The sequence below is a fragment of the Pogona vitticeps genome, chromosome 2 (genome assembly GCF_051106095.1).
Source record: "Pogona vitticeps strain Pit_001003342236 chromosome 2, PviZW2.1, whole genome shotgun sequence".
Taxonomy (NCBI): Eukaryota; Metazoa; Chordata; class Lepidosauria; order Squamata; family Agamidae; genus Pogona; species Pogona vitticeps.
In genome coordinates, this window is record NC_135784.1 from 247,336,397 (window position 1) to 247,352,046 (window position 15,650).

Below are 15,650 nucleotides of genomic sequence, written 5' to 3' on the forward strand. Positions count from 1 at the left end.
TTTCCCCAGGATGCATTGTGCTTGGAGGTTTGTAGCGCTGCCCCTGTTCCTATGGCAATCCACGTTTTGGTTTGCGAATTTTCCGCATTACGAAATGTTCTGGAGAACGTATTAACTTCATAAACCAAGGTACTACTGTATTATGTTTTAACCAGTTGTTAAACCACCCAGAATAGTGCTTGTGCACTACTGGAGCAGTATATAAATGAAATAAATAATAAATAACTGATGATGAATACAGATCTAGATGAAAATCAAACACCCTCCTGTGGCTGTGATAGCCCTAGCTATGAAGTTTTCATCTCACTGTTTTGATCCTCAGAGGGCCTTCTTCTAGCAGCTATTTAACCTCCAAATTACAACAATTCCTTTCATGCAACTTCATCACATGTAGTTTGGCTCAAAGACACCAAATGCAGAAAGCCTTTGCTTGAAACTTAGCCACTAAAGCCAGTTTCTGATACACCAAGAATTTTTAAAGGCATCTCTGTTTAAATAATTGGCTCCCAAAGCTAAATTAATAGAATGGATGACATTTACAGCTCCAGAGATGCTCTTAAGTTGAAACTAATTTATGGCAGTTTTAAAACATTGTGTCATGATGCTTGTAATTGCAAAAAAACAAAAACAAAAACCTCAACCATACTAATAAATCTGCTTTGAGTTGGAAAAGTCTTGCTTTTAGACCATGATATATTGTTCAACCCCCTTCATGGATTGCTGCCTTATTATGGCGAATTTCTAAAATGTGAGTTATACCATTTTGCTAAGAAATCAAACTTAAGGCCTCTTCCCACTGCTGGAATAAATCAGCAGAATAATTGGTGTTGGTTGTTTTTGTTTGTTTGTTTGTTTGTTTGTTTGAATAGGTTAAAATCACATGGACTTTAAAATCACAAATCCAAAACTTTTGTGGTGGTGTGTGCAGCTGTTCCCCTACATGGATTGCTGGCTTGTCGTGGCAAAGGGGCTTGAGTAATTAAGAGAAGCTATGGGCTATGCCGTGCAGGGACACCCAAGATGGACAGGTCATAGTGGAGAGTTTGGACTAAACGTGTTCCACCTGCAGCAGGAACTGGCAAGCCACTCCAGTATCTTTGGCAAGAAAACCCCATGAACAGAAACAAAAGGTTAAAAGATATGACGCTGGAATATGGGACCCTCAGGTCGGAAGGCATCCAATATGCTACTGAGGAAGAGCAGAGGACAAGTACAAGTAGCTTCAGAGGTAATGAAGTGGTTGGGCCAAAGCCGAAAGGACACTCAGCTGTGGACGTGCCTGGACATGAAAGGAAAGTCTGATGTTGCAAAGAAAAATACTGTATAGGAACCTGGAATGTAAGATCTATGAACCTTGGTCAGCTGGATGTGGTCAAACAGGAGATGGCAAGAATAAACATCCTGGGCATCAGTGAACTAAAATGGACGGGAATGGGCAAATTCAAGTCAGATGACTATCACATCTACTATTGTGGGCAAGAATCCCATAGAAGGAATGGAGTAGCCCTCATAGTCAACAAAAGAGTGGGAAAAGCTGTAATGGGATATAATCTCAAAAATGACAGAATGATTTCAATACGAATCCAAGGCAGACCTTTCAACATCACGGTAATCCAAGTTTATGCACCAACCACCCATGCTGAAGAGGCTGAAATTGACCAATTCTATGAAGACTTACAACTCCTTCTAGAACTGACACCAAAAAAGATTTTCTTCTCATTATAGGGGACTGGAATGCTAAAGTAGGGAGTCAAGAGAGTCAACAACAGGTAAGTTTGGCCTTGGAGTTCAAAACGAAGCAGGGCAAAGGCTAATAGAGTTTTGTCAAGAAAACAAGCTGGTCATCACAAACACTCTTTTCCAACAACACAAGAGGCGACTCTACACATGGACATCACCAGATGGGCAATACCGAAATCAGATTGATTATATTCTCTGTAACCAAAGATGGAGAAGCACTACGCAGTCAGCAAAAACAAGACCTTGAGCTGATTGTGGCTCTGATCATCAGCTTCTTATAGCAAAATTCAAGCATAAACTGAAGAAAGTAGGAAAAACCACTGGGCTAGTCAGGTATAATCTAAATCAAATCCCTTATGAATACACAGTGGAAGAGAAGAATAGATTTAAGGAACTCCATTTGGTGGACAGAGTGCCTGAAGAACTATGGTTGGAGGCTCGTAACATTGTACAGGAGGCAGCAACAAAAACCATCCCAAAGAAAAGGAAATGCAAGAAAGCAAAATGGCTGTCCAACAAAGCCTTACAAAAAGCAGAGAAGAGAAGGGAAACCAAATGCAAGGGAGATAGGGAAAGTTACAGAAAATTGAATGCAGACTTCCAAAGCAAGGAGAAACAAGAGGGCCCTCTTAAATGAACAGTGCAAAGATATAGAGGAAAGTAGAAAGGGAAAAACCAGAGATCTGTTTAAAAAATGGGAGATATTAAAGGAACATTTTGTGCAAAGATGGGCATGATAAAGGACAAAAATGGTAGGGACCTCACAGAAGCAGAATACACCAAGAAGAGGTGGCAAGGATACATAGAGGAATTATACCAGAAAGATCTGGATATCCCAGACAACCCCAGATAGTGTGGTTGCTGACCTTCAGCCAGACATCCTGGAGAGTGAAGTCAAGTGGGCCTTAGAAAGCATGGCTAACAACAAGGCCAGTGGAGGTGATGGCATTCTAGTTGAACTATTTAAAATCTTAAAAGATGACGCTGTTAAGGTGCTACATTCAATATTCCAGCAAGTTCAGAAAATTCAGCCGTGTCCAGAGGACTGGAAAAGGACAGTCTCTATCTGAATCACAAAGAAGGACAGTGCCAAAGAATGCTCCAACTACCATACAATTGCACTCATTTCACATGCTAGCAAGGGTACGCTCAAAATCCTACAAGGTAGGCTTCAGCAGTATGTGGATTTCAAAGGGGCAGAGGAACTAGAGACCAAATTGCTAACTTGCGCTGGATTATGTAGAAAGCCACAGAGTTCCAGAAAAACATCTACTTCTGCTTCATTGACTACATAAAAGCCTTTGACTGTGTGGACCACAACAAACTATGGCAAGTTCTTTAAGAAATGGGAACGCCTGACCACATTATCTATCTCCTAAGAAATCTATATGTGGAACATTAAGCAACAGAAGAAGTGGATATGGAACAACTTATTGGTTCAAAATTGGGAAAGGAGTACGACAAGGCATTATATTGTCTCCCTATTTATTTAACTTCTATGCAGAATACAGTACATCATGCGAAAGGGCGGACTGGATGAATCCCAAACTGGAATTAAGTTTGCCAGAAGAAATATCAACAACCTCAGTTATGCAGATTATACCACTCTGATGACAGAAAGTGAGAAGGAATTCAAGAACCTCTTAATGAGGGTGAAAGAGGAGAGCACAAAAATGGTCTGAAGCTCAACATTAAAAAAAAACTGTTCCCATCACCTCCTGGGAAATAGAAGGGGAAGATATGGAGGCAGTGACAGATTTTACCTTCTTGGGCTCCATGATCACTGCAGATACTGACAACAGACACCTGCTTCTTGGGAGGAAAGCGATGAGAAACCTAGACAGCATCTTTAAAAGCAGAGACATCACCTCGCCAACAAAAGTCCAAATAGCCAAAGCTATGGTTTTCCCAGTAGTGATGTATGGAAGTGAGAGCTGGGCCATAAAGAAGGCTAGCTGCTGAAGAATTGATGCATTAGAATTGCGGTGCTGGAGGAGACTCTTGAGAGTCCCCTGGACTGCAAGGAGAAAAAAACCTATCCATTTTGAAGGAAATCAACCCTGAGTGCTCACTGGAAGGACAGATCCTGAAGCTGAGGCTCCAGTACTTTGGCCATCTCATGAGAAAAGAAGACTCCCTGGAAAAGACCCTGATGTTGGGAAAGTGTGAAGGCAAGGGGAGAAGGGGACAAGATGGTTGGACAGTGTCACTGAAGCTATCAACATGAATTTGACCAAACTCTGGGAGGCAGTGGAAGACAAGAGGGGGGGCCTGGTGTGCTCTGGTCCATGGGGTCATGAAAAGTCAGACACGACTAAACGACAACAATATTGTTCAACAAGACATTATTTTAACACACATATATAACATGCAAATCTCACATACATATTTCTTTTTTACAGAATACAAATAAAGCAAATGAAGGAACGACATTAAATGCATACTAATATACATTTAATGCAAACCAGTCAAATCTAAATGCCAGTTTATGCTGATCCAACCCAATTTTAATGAAATGGAATTTGCACAGTATTTGTGGCATGTTGAATTCTACCTAAAAAAGAGACTGTACTATAAAAGCATGCAGATATTAAAGAACTAGAGACCAGATTGCTAACATGCACTGGATTATAGAGAAAGCCAGAGAGTTCCAGAAAAATATCTACTTCTGCTTCATTGACTATGCAAAAGCCTTTGACTGTGTGAACCACAACAAACTATGGCAAGTCCTTAAAGAAATGGGAGTGCCTGATTGCCTTATCTATCTCCTGAGAAACCTATACATGCGACAGGAAGAAACAGTTAGAACTGGATATGGAACAATTTATTGGTACAAAACTGGGAAAGGAGTACAACAAGGCTGCATATTGTTCCCCTGCTTATTCAACTTATATGCAGAATGCACCATACGAAAAGCTGGACTGGATGAATCCCCAGCCGGAATTAAAATTGCTGGAAGAAATATCAACAACCTCAAATATGCAGATGATACCACTCTGATGACAGAAAGTGAGGAGGAATTAAGGAACTTTGTAATGAGGGTGAAAGAGGAGAGTGCAAAAAACGGTCTGAAGCTCAACATCAAAAAAACTAAGATCATGCCCATCACCTCCTGGCAAATAGAAGGGGAAGATATGGAGGCAGTGACAGATTTTACTTTCTTGGGCTCCATGCTCACTGCAGATGGAGACAGCAGCCACGAAATTAAAAGATGCCTGCTTCTTGGGAGGAAAGCGATGACAAACCTTGCCAGCATCTTAAAAAGCAGAGACATCACCTCACCAACAAAAGTCCGAATAGTCAAAGCTATGGTTTTCCCTGTAGTGATGTATGGAAGTGAGAGCTGGACCATAAAGAAAGCTGACCGCCGAAGAATTGATGCTTTTGAATTGTGGTGCTGGAGGAGGCTCCTGAAAATCCCCTGGACTGCAAGGAGAACAAATCTATCAATTCTAATGGAAATCAAACCTGAGTGCTCACTGGAAGGCCAGATCCTGAAGCTGAGGCTCCAATACTTTGGCCATCTCATGAAAAGAGAAGACTCCTTGGAAAAGACCTTGATGTTAGGAAAGTGTGAAGGCAAGAGGAGAAGGGGACGACAGAGGATGAGATAGTTGGACAGTGTCATTGAAGCAACCAACATGAATTTGACTGAACTCTGGGAGGCAGTGGAAGATAGGAGGGCCTGGCGTGCTCTGGTCCATGAGGTCATGAAGAGTCGGACATGACTAAACGATGGTTAAAGAAGCTAAACATTTAAAGAGAACTACTTTTGATTTCAATGAATATTTAAGCTCAGATAACAGTATTGGTCATTTTGTAAGAATAGAATTATGCTGCCTACACTGGAATTGTATTATATCAGATTCTATTTTGATCATGAAGTTTTATAAATGTTTTCATTGGCCAGGATCCAACCTTCAGAACACGGCCAAAGAGCCCATAAAACCCACAACCATTAGATCCCAGCCATGAAAGCCTTCGCGAATACAAAACACTTCTCTCTCCACCCATAGCATATACTAAATTTCTTTTTGAACTTTCTTAAGTGTGAAAAGATGTTGTTTGTTTCTCCCTTGGGAATGTAAAATTAGTCATATAGTTCTCAGACCCAAGCTACTAAATGTAATCAAATATTTGGATTCACTTTGGAAGTGAATCCAAACATTCGACCAAACTGAACCCTAAGAAAACATTCCACTTCAGTAGTATGGTAGAGTTTATCTGGCTAACCATGGTCCTAAAATCTGAGATCCCTAATAATTAACTCTGGTGCTTGCTTCAAACCAAGCTGATTTGCATGGGGCTGTAAGGGATCAAGACTATCTGAATTAGGCACATAACTGCTATATCATTATGCTCATTGCTTCCCCCCAAAATGCCACTGTTGGTGGAGAGCAAGAAGTCCTGTATATCTCAGGAACAGTTTAATTTTATGCTTGTGATTTGTGACAGATTTATTGATTGATTGATTGATTGATTGATTGATTGACTGATTGACTGATTGACTGACTGACTGACTGACTGATTGATTGATTGATTGATTGATTGATTGATTGATTGATTGATTGATTGATTGATTGATTGATTGATTGGATTTATAACCCGCCCCTCTAGACTATGTCTCCTTGGGGCGGCTTACATAAATAAAACAGAACAATATAAAATATATAAAATCAAAAATTACAATTAAAACAGTTAATGAGAAGATCTATGAACAGAAATTTTTTAAAAAGGAGAAGGAATGTTACTATGAATCAGTAGCCATTAACATGCAAAGTTTCAAGTCTTATGGATCAAGGCACTCAGAGTAAAGCTGAAGGAATTACATGTAACATTACATGTAACATTTCATGAAGTTTTGCACATTTTCCTATTGTTTTGAAGGTGACTAGAGCAGCAAAAATCAGGGGGAGATGATAATCTGAAAGGCATGGGCGCTCAGACTACAGTTTGATGGCCTCAAAATCATCGTTCTTTAGAGATACATCTAAAATCACCTATTTACAGAACATTTAGGTTTATATTTTGATTTTCTCTTATCACTCTTTACAAGTTCTAGCTCACTTCATTCTCATAAAAATCCTCTAAGGTAATAATTAATTAATACTTCTTCCAAGACAACCCACATAAAACTTATCTTCACAGCTTGTTGTGTTTGGCTTCAGTTGTTATTGTTGTTTTTGGCATTATTATTACTATGGTTAAGAAACCTAGCACAGTATGCTTTTATTTATATATTATGTATGCCAATGATTAAGTATCATAACCACTGCCCAAATAACTTAATCTAACTGCCCGAAATTCAGCACACAGTCGGCATGAAAAAAAATTATTCGGCGGAAGCAACCAAATTTGCCAATAAAATACAGTTGTTCCAAAACAATCCAAAGAGGGCCAAAACTGACATAAACATTCAACTTAATTGAGAAGAACTTCAAAATCTTGTACCCTACTTCACTACTTTAGCTACACAAAAAACATTAAAATGCTTGACAGGCTGAGCAAGGAAACTTGGAAATATCATATACAGTACTATCACAAAGCATGCAGGCTGGCATACAGCCAAGCATAATGATTAGAACATTCCACTGTACAACATTCAAGACTGCAATATGTGCTATGAAACAGCTCCTAAAGTAAACGGCCTAAGTTAATCCAAATCTTATTTTTTAAAAAAATATTGTTCTCTTCTGAGTTTCTGGGGCAACCAACAGGCATCTACGTGGTAACAGAGAACGTACAGCTTAGCATCAACTCTCAGGTACCTAAATAATTAGACAAAAAGGATACTACCTTTTGATAAGTTAGCAGAATAAGAAAGAAATTATCACTGCTACCTTTGTGTGTTGGAACCGGTCTGTCATGTCCATCCATTTGGTTTAAAGGATCATCAGGATCAGGTATCTCCATTTCACCTAAACAAAACAATTAGATATTTAATTTTAGTTCTTCTGCTTAGTTCCCCCTCTACAAACACACACATATTATTTTGGCCTGAAAATCTGCTTGGCTACAAAAGCCTGTATTAAAGCCAGTGTGGTGTTATGGTGTTAGAGTGTTACATTAAGACTTGAGAGATCTGGATTTGAATCTTCACTGTGTTGTGAAGCCGACATAGTGACTTCAGGCCAACTGGTTTCTCTCAGCTGCATTCACTCACAAGGTTGTTGGGATGATAAAATGGGGAGAAGGAGAGCCATGGTCTTCTGTACAAACAGTGGCATGTAATAGAAGAAATACAATATAAGCTTTCATTGCTTGCTTGAACTTAATTTTAAAAAGGCAACCATATCTCTTTCCACATGAGAGCAATTAAATAAGAAATGTAAAATTAGAAGCATCTTATGAGAAATATATCATTTATAATTTACATTTCATTGTGAAATTTATTTTAATTTTCTTCAACTTTTAAATTTTCTTTGAACAGACACCCCCCACCCCCGCAATCACACTTCATTATCTTTAAAATCATCCCAAGTAGAGCAGGGATGGGAGCATCTGGCCCCCAGTATAGATGCATCACTTTTCCCATCATCTGTCACTATGGTTCATGCTGGGTTGGACTGATAGGAATCAGACTTCAATTATATCTGGAGGTACGCAGGTTCCCCAATCTTGTCCAGAGATTGAGTGTTTTTGTTTTGTTTTGCTATTGCTGCTGTTTGCGGTTCTTTATAACTTTTTTCATAACCCATGATGGCCTAAGTAAGCGCTTTGCCCTGTGTTAACAAACACCATTCTTTTCTTGGCTGGCATAGTGTCTTACTTGGATATTGCAGCTGTACACCTGATCAATGATACTACTCCAGCAATGATAATTACACAGCAAGGTTTCTCAAAAACTGGGTAATTCTTTACTGCTACAGTTGTAAACATTTTGACAGTTATAGCCTCATCTATGCATATTTGCTGAATGAAACATGTATAAACATAGTCGAGGAACCTCATCTTTGAAAACCAATTTCAACCCCTTGTAAAATAGAAAAGCACCACTATCAGCGAACAAATAGACTGGAATCTTTGTATGTGCAACTGCTGTCTGAAGTGCCATAACCCATTCTCCAAACTAGTACACAAAAAGCTTGATATTTCTTCTTTACATGACTATTCACTAACAAAAGCCAGGCTACTTCTGCAATATGTAACTGGTAAAATGGCATTGTTTCCTTTGCAATATCTTTGCCTACTAACATTTTCCTTCCTTTAAACACATGCATCTGAGCTGTCCTTCTTCCTCATCTCTGAAAGGAAGTGGAATCATACAATCTTGCTGTAAGAAGAAAAGAATACAGTGACAGGCAGAGCCAGGATTAAATTGTCCCACAACTTTATTCTAGAAAAGGGCTTAGAAAACGAAGTCAACCATGAAAAATATGTCTGCAGTGTGTACATAAATGATCCGGCACGCACATAGGGATAGAAGAAAAAGGACTCCTAATATTCCGCACGCCCCCCTCCCCCAATCTTCATCTATTTGGGAATAACATTTACACAGGGGTGGGCAATCTTTTCCCCCCCCTCTGAAAATGCCTCTTTTGCCCTTGGGTCCCCAGATATTATTGGCGTAAAACCCCCAGAAGCCTTCACCACTCGCTGTTCTGGCCAAGATTTCTGGGAGATGTAGCCCAAGAACATCTGGGGACCTAAGGCAGGGAACCACTGTCCGAGAGGGTAATTCCCCCCCCCTCAAGTTGAAGAACTGAAGGAGTTGAGGGCTCTTAAAAAGGGAAGAATTGTCCACCCACTCTCCCTAGATAGTGCAAGGCTTTCTTGTTAGGATCACCAGTTTTGACTATCTGGTTTACACTATCTGAGCAAGAGCTAAAAAGGGGGAAACTTTTGTACTCCCTCTTTCTCAAATTTTTGTGCAGTTTTATATTGGACTGCAACCTCTTTGTAGATGTCATCATCAAAATCCCAAAAGACTTTCTGGTTATGAGCTGTATGCATAAAATCTAAGGACAGTTGTGCCATGAGATAATCTATATCTCAAGAGAAAGCACAGTGACTAGTTTTAAAAGCTTCACTTATACTATTTCGCTATTGTCTTTTAAAACACAAGAAAGAAAAAGAATGCTATCTTGTTGCTATTACTATCACTCGTGTTGAGCACTGAGCTCTGCCAGGAGATGCAGGGGAATACTGCTTAAGAACATGAAATATGACTGGTAGCACTGCTCCTTAGGTCTTTCAGTTTTATATGTCACATACTTTCTCTTTTGACTAGGGAAAAGTGACATTTAGAAAATCATCTGAAATGGTAAAAATAGTTTTATTTTTAGGAATGTTTGTACTAGAAAACATATACAGATTTAAGTCAAATTAAGACTTGTTGCTGTTACATGCCCTTAAGTCAGAATCAACTTATAGCAACCTAATGACATTTTCAAGGCAAGTTTGATATTTGAGGAGTGGTTTTACCAGTTCCACACCCCCACTGAGTTTCCATGGATGAGCAGGGCTTTGAACCCAGGCCTTCTTAGTCCTGGTGTGTCACTCTCTCCACTACACCACACTGAATATTCAGAATAGACTCACGGAAACCAATGGGGCTTAGATTAGTCTTAAGCTGAGGTTCCAGTGATTTCAATAGGTCTGATCAAGTGTGACCTAGTCTGGATTCAACCACAGAACACCATACATACATCCTCAAATAATTAGGGCACTTAAATATGTTTGTTGTTTGGAGAAAATTCAACTTGCTTTTCTGTGTCTTCAAATTCTTCAGTTGTTTAGTAAAATCCTAGAGACAAGTCAACAGATAACCAGATCTCTCCTTCCCCAGCTCCCACTCTCCTACATTCCTAACTGAAGTTTAAGTCCTTAAATCAAAAAGAAACAAAGGGTTTGCACTTTAAAAAAAAATCTAATAATAGCTTTGTACAAGACTTTCTTGTACTCCGTATGCTCAATTCAGGCAAAACATCTGCCTCCAAATGTGTCTTATCGGTGGATAATTACAAGCCAGGGAAAGTTTCAAACAAAACAGCAACACATCTTTATGAATAAACTACATTAAATGTGAAAGATTCTCTTTGCATCGTGTGAATTATAAATGCACAAACAGGCATGTCATATCACTTCTTAATTTTAGGCTAGACATCTTCCAAATCAGTTCAACACCAGACTGTGCTCTACATACTATCGACCATTGCTTTATATGTGTCTATACATCTGCAAAGCTGTCTCTAAGTAACGTGTTTCAAGGTGGGCAGAGGAGGAATCCTTTCAAATCAGTACTGCAGAAATGGAAATTCTTAAAGATGCTTTAAAAAAAAAAAAAAAACAGTAATTCTTTCTCCTCATTGCTGGCCTGTTCTTTTTTCATAACAAAAGGAACTAGTACATCCAGTTCGTCTCTCGTTTATAATCTGTACTTTTTTCACAAAGCTTTTCAATCCAACACTCACAATTATTTTTTTCTTGCCAGATGTTGATTGCAACACAAATGGATGCTACATTCACAGGCCCTCACAGAACTGGCACTTGCTTGCAGAGGTCCAAACAATTCTATACCAGTTTACAGCTTACACTGTATCACATCATGGATTAATCCAAAAGTCTGGCCAAGACCTAAAATTCCACATTCTCAACTTCTGTGGCAAGACAATCAGCACTGCCATTGCAACCATGAGCTGACTGATATCCTAATCTAGTGGGTACATATAAAATGCTATTAGACTATCGGTCAAGTTCTCTGGCCATGAAATGTTATCCTAGTGCTACAGAATGAGAAACATATTGTTTAATATTGGCTTGTATAAGGAAATACAGTATGAGATTTTCCTTCCTTTAAAAGTAAAAGAGTAAGTATGGCTTTAGCAAAAATACCTAGATCCAAACTCTTTGGCTCAAGCCGGTAAATAATGTGCAAGTCTTTTGCTAAATTCATGTAACCCTGTCTCTCCTCCTGTGTAACACACCCCAGTTTGATCTGGAAATCTACTACATATGGCATATGTTTTGTACTAGCTGAGAAATTATGTTTACCAAGTTCAAAACGTAGCCTTGTGTAATCGGTAAAATGAGTACCCAGCTCGCTGGGGGGGGGCAATGTGTAGCTTGCATAATTAAGTTGTAAACCGCCCAGAGAATGCTTGAAGCGCTATGGGGCGGTATATAAGCAGCATGCTTTGCTTTGCTTTTTTATGTCTCTGACTCACAAACTACAAAATACTGTATATATGCAAAAGAGAAAATTAATATACAATGAAGTCTTGCAAGTCTAGTAAACTGTGACATTTTTCTCAAGTAGATCAGTATTTTGGGCACTGTATCCAAATATAAATGTGACTGCTACCACCAGCTCATTCTCACAGCCATATAGGCAACTGATGCACATTCAACAGTTTTAAGTTTCACGTCCATATTTTAAAGTAATCTTCCTCACTCTGGTGTCCTCCAGTTTGTTAGACTATAACTCCCATCATCCTCAGCCAGTATGGCCATTGCTTGGGTCTTCTGGGAATGATGGAAACTGTAGGCCAATGTATCTGGAAAGAATGAAGCTATTTTGTATCATATGAGCTATTATAAAGCTCGCTTATCAATACAGTGGTGCTCCGCTTAACAATGATAATCCGTTCCAGGAAAATCGTTGTTAAGCGAAATCGTTGTCAAGCAAAAAAACCCAAAAACATTGGAATGCATTGAAAACCGGTTAATGCGTTCCAATGGGGAAATACCTCATCATCCAGTGAAGATCGCCCATAGAGAAGTGCTGATCAGCTGTTTAAAATCGCTGTCTTCCGAAGCAGGAGTCCGGAAAACAGCCATTTTGCGAAGGGAGGGAAGCCATTTTATGAAGGGAAGCCATTTTGCGGAGCCGGAAAAATCGTCGTTTAGTGAACAAACCAAGCAGGCTCCTAATCAGTGTCAAGCGAAAAAATCCCATTGGAACCAAAAAACTCATTGTAAAGCGATTTCTTCATCTAATGGGGTCGTCGTCAAGCGGGGCACCACTGTATCTGGAGCTAAACTAAAATATTCCATTACCAAATTCTTATAAATAATGTCAACAGATAAATATGCCAATCTTGCCAGTGGGATTCTGGACTTTCATTTTTATTTTTATTTTTAAAATACTTTACCAAAATGACTGTGGAACATAGCAACCAATATGTCAATAACGTTCTGTCAAAACTCCTGACACATACCTCAGACCTTGATGACCAATCCAATAAACAGAGGTTCCCAAACACAATTTGCTGATAACTTCCTTTGCAGGCCTCTATCTGAAAGATAGCATTATGGGATAACATTCTGCTCTCTTGCGCTCTCTCTTTATTGGCTGATTATACACTGGTCATAAAAATCTGTTCACAGGCAGGTATGTGAAATGAACTACTGACCTCTGGACGTTGAACACGCAAAATGAATTGATGATCAGATATTAAGTGGCAGCTACAATTTGTGACTATGCTCTCCAGGCTAGATTAAGTTAAACAAAGGATATCATATTCTTCTATGGCCGAGAAACTTCACGGTTTGTGTGTGTGTCTCTTTTACCATGCACATACCTCTATAAAGCTTGGGCTACAACTTCTAGAATTCCCCAGCCAATATAACTCACCTTTTCTTTGTCCAAAAAAGGGTAATTTTTAAAAAAGTACTGTACCATATTGCTGACATATTTTAAGTGTCTAGGATTGAAAATAAACAATAAGACTGTGGTGAGAATGTCCTTATTCATTCCACTCATGCCATTCATGTGCCTTCTCTCAACATGATTCTATTTATTTTGTCCATTCTGCTTTTCTAGAAAATACGTTTTAAATGATCCAGAAATGTAAATAACAGTCTTTGATTGTGTGCCACATGATATACACACAGGCAGACTTTTTTGTCTTATTCTGCTGCAACTTTTTTTCTATGTGTATGTGTTCTGTACTTGCTTGTAAGGAAGAAGTTTTATCTTTTTTGCTTCTTGGGTTCTGCTGCTACTAATATGGTGCATGTTCATCCCTGCACCAATCAATCTTCAGCCTCAGTGTATTCACTTGTGGGTTAACCTATCACGAGGTTCTCAAATGGCTAACTTGAAAGTGAACTCTTAGCAAACCTTACAGTTTTTCCAATGGTATCACCTGTCACTGTGTAACAATCTCTGCCTACTCTCCAGCATGAATACAAGCAAGAGGCTAGGGGTTGTCTGGGTGAGTCTTCCACGATAACTTGTCAGCATGGAGCCAAATCAAGACATCTCTGCCACCTTTAGGTCTGAAGCTAGAAAGTGTAGCAACTGGATAATTCACAGCTACCCTGCAAGGTACCTGAAGTGTGTTGCCAACGCAGAGCCAAATAATCAAGCCTCTACTAACTCCTTCTGAAGCTCAGGAAATAAACAGTAGTAGTGCTTGCCTTTCACAACGGTGCAAGATCTTATCTATCACAATTTTGGACTAGACTACCACATTACCCAGTAGATAATCCCATGGTATTTTTAAACCTTACTGTTGGCTCTGGCTAACTTGAGCTACAGAGCCAGTCCTGTATATTCTGTATCTGTCTCCTTTGGTCAGCTAAGAGGCAGGCACTGCCATCCTCTTTGATTATGGATATGCACAACCTTTTCCAAAAGTAGAACCTGTTGTCGAGACCCTGAAGTGGCATTGAAGCTAAGCGAGCCAGCTTCCCTCCTCCCTTGGTAAGAGAAACTACAGATGTAATTTGACTTCATTGATCATATTATCAATGGAGATATAGGGAGATGCTTAAAATGTACATCTTACATGGAACTAGTCAACATGTGTCTTGGTAAAAAGGAAAAGAGGCAATAATAATACTTACATCCCTTATCCATATAAATGAACTGAAAAGACCATTGACGGGGTTGCCTGAAGATGCCGCCATACATGCACACATAATTTTCCTAATAATAAACAAGACTGTCTTTCCAGTTAATACAATACAATTTGATTTTTCTTGGTTGCTTGTTTCTTGGGCCTACCATCCGTTGATAACGTTCACAATTGCCCAAACAAAGAAGCCACTGTTGGTTTTTAATACGGCTGCCAATCTAATTGCTTTGGCTGTGAAAGGCGAGCTGCTTCAGTTGCTGAATCATAGCCTTTCACTGGAACTCTCCCTTCCCACCCACCCCCAACATCTGCAGCTCCTGGCAACAGAGATCAAAATGGCAAAGGGTGTTGAAACACCTACAAAGAAGCAGTTACTGCCCCAGTTAGCCCATCCTTTTCATACTGAGGCATGGATAGGACCTCCACTGTCTTTGCTACTATAGCTTCAGTCTGAAATGAAAACAGCACGGCCAAATGGGCAAGTCTGAAGACTTCCTGTTATAAGTACAGGATAAATACACTCACATATAGGCATTTTGCTTCCTTTAACAAGCAAAGCTAATGATTTCAACGTCAGTTTCTTTTTAAATCATCACTGGAATAAGGAAGAAAACCTTTTTATATCCTTCTCCTCCTGAATTCAATGAAGAGGTGCTTTTTGAAACATAGAAATAATAAGGACTACAACCAGCTTGACATCATACAGACCTGGCTGGCAATGTGTCCTAATTTAGGAATTTTGACCCTCAACACAACAGCAATGACAGTGTCAGTCCTGAAAAAACTAGCTGGCCATACTCATTAGGTATATTATAGCATTCAACACGTATTTGAGGCCACCCCACATTTCTGATGCTGTATCATTCATTTATGTAACTCTTTCCCCTCGCATTATCATGTATAGCACACAAACATATGCAGAGATGTCATTTTTGTGTACACAAAAGCTGCCATGGGCCAAGAAGCACAATAGGAACATAGCTTGCCCTCTCCCTGCAGATATTTGCACTGTCTTGGAGAGAGACTAGGCAAAAGGCTATTCAATCAATGCATGTAACATTGGGGGCAAGGTTACTCAGGGCAGTCTCAGACAGAAGTTGAATTCAA

General features: G+C 39.4%; 1 protein-coding gene across 1 annotated transcript in view; it reads right to left on the minus strand.

Moving 5' to 3' along the window:
- Nucleotides 1–15,650, minus strand: part of ROR2 (receptor tyrosine kinase like orphan receptor 2) — a 187,908-nt gene that overhangs the window by 54,044 nt on the left and 118,214 nt on the right. The window contains exon 2 of the mRNA XM_020797562.3: nucleotides 7,581–7,658. Within this exon, the coding sequence (XP_020653221.3) occupies nucleotides 7,581–7,658 (78 nt within the window). The remainder of the gene's footprint in view (nucleotides 1–7,580; nucleotides 7,659–15,650) is intronic.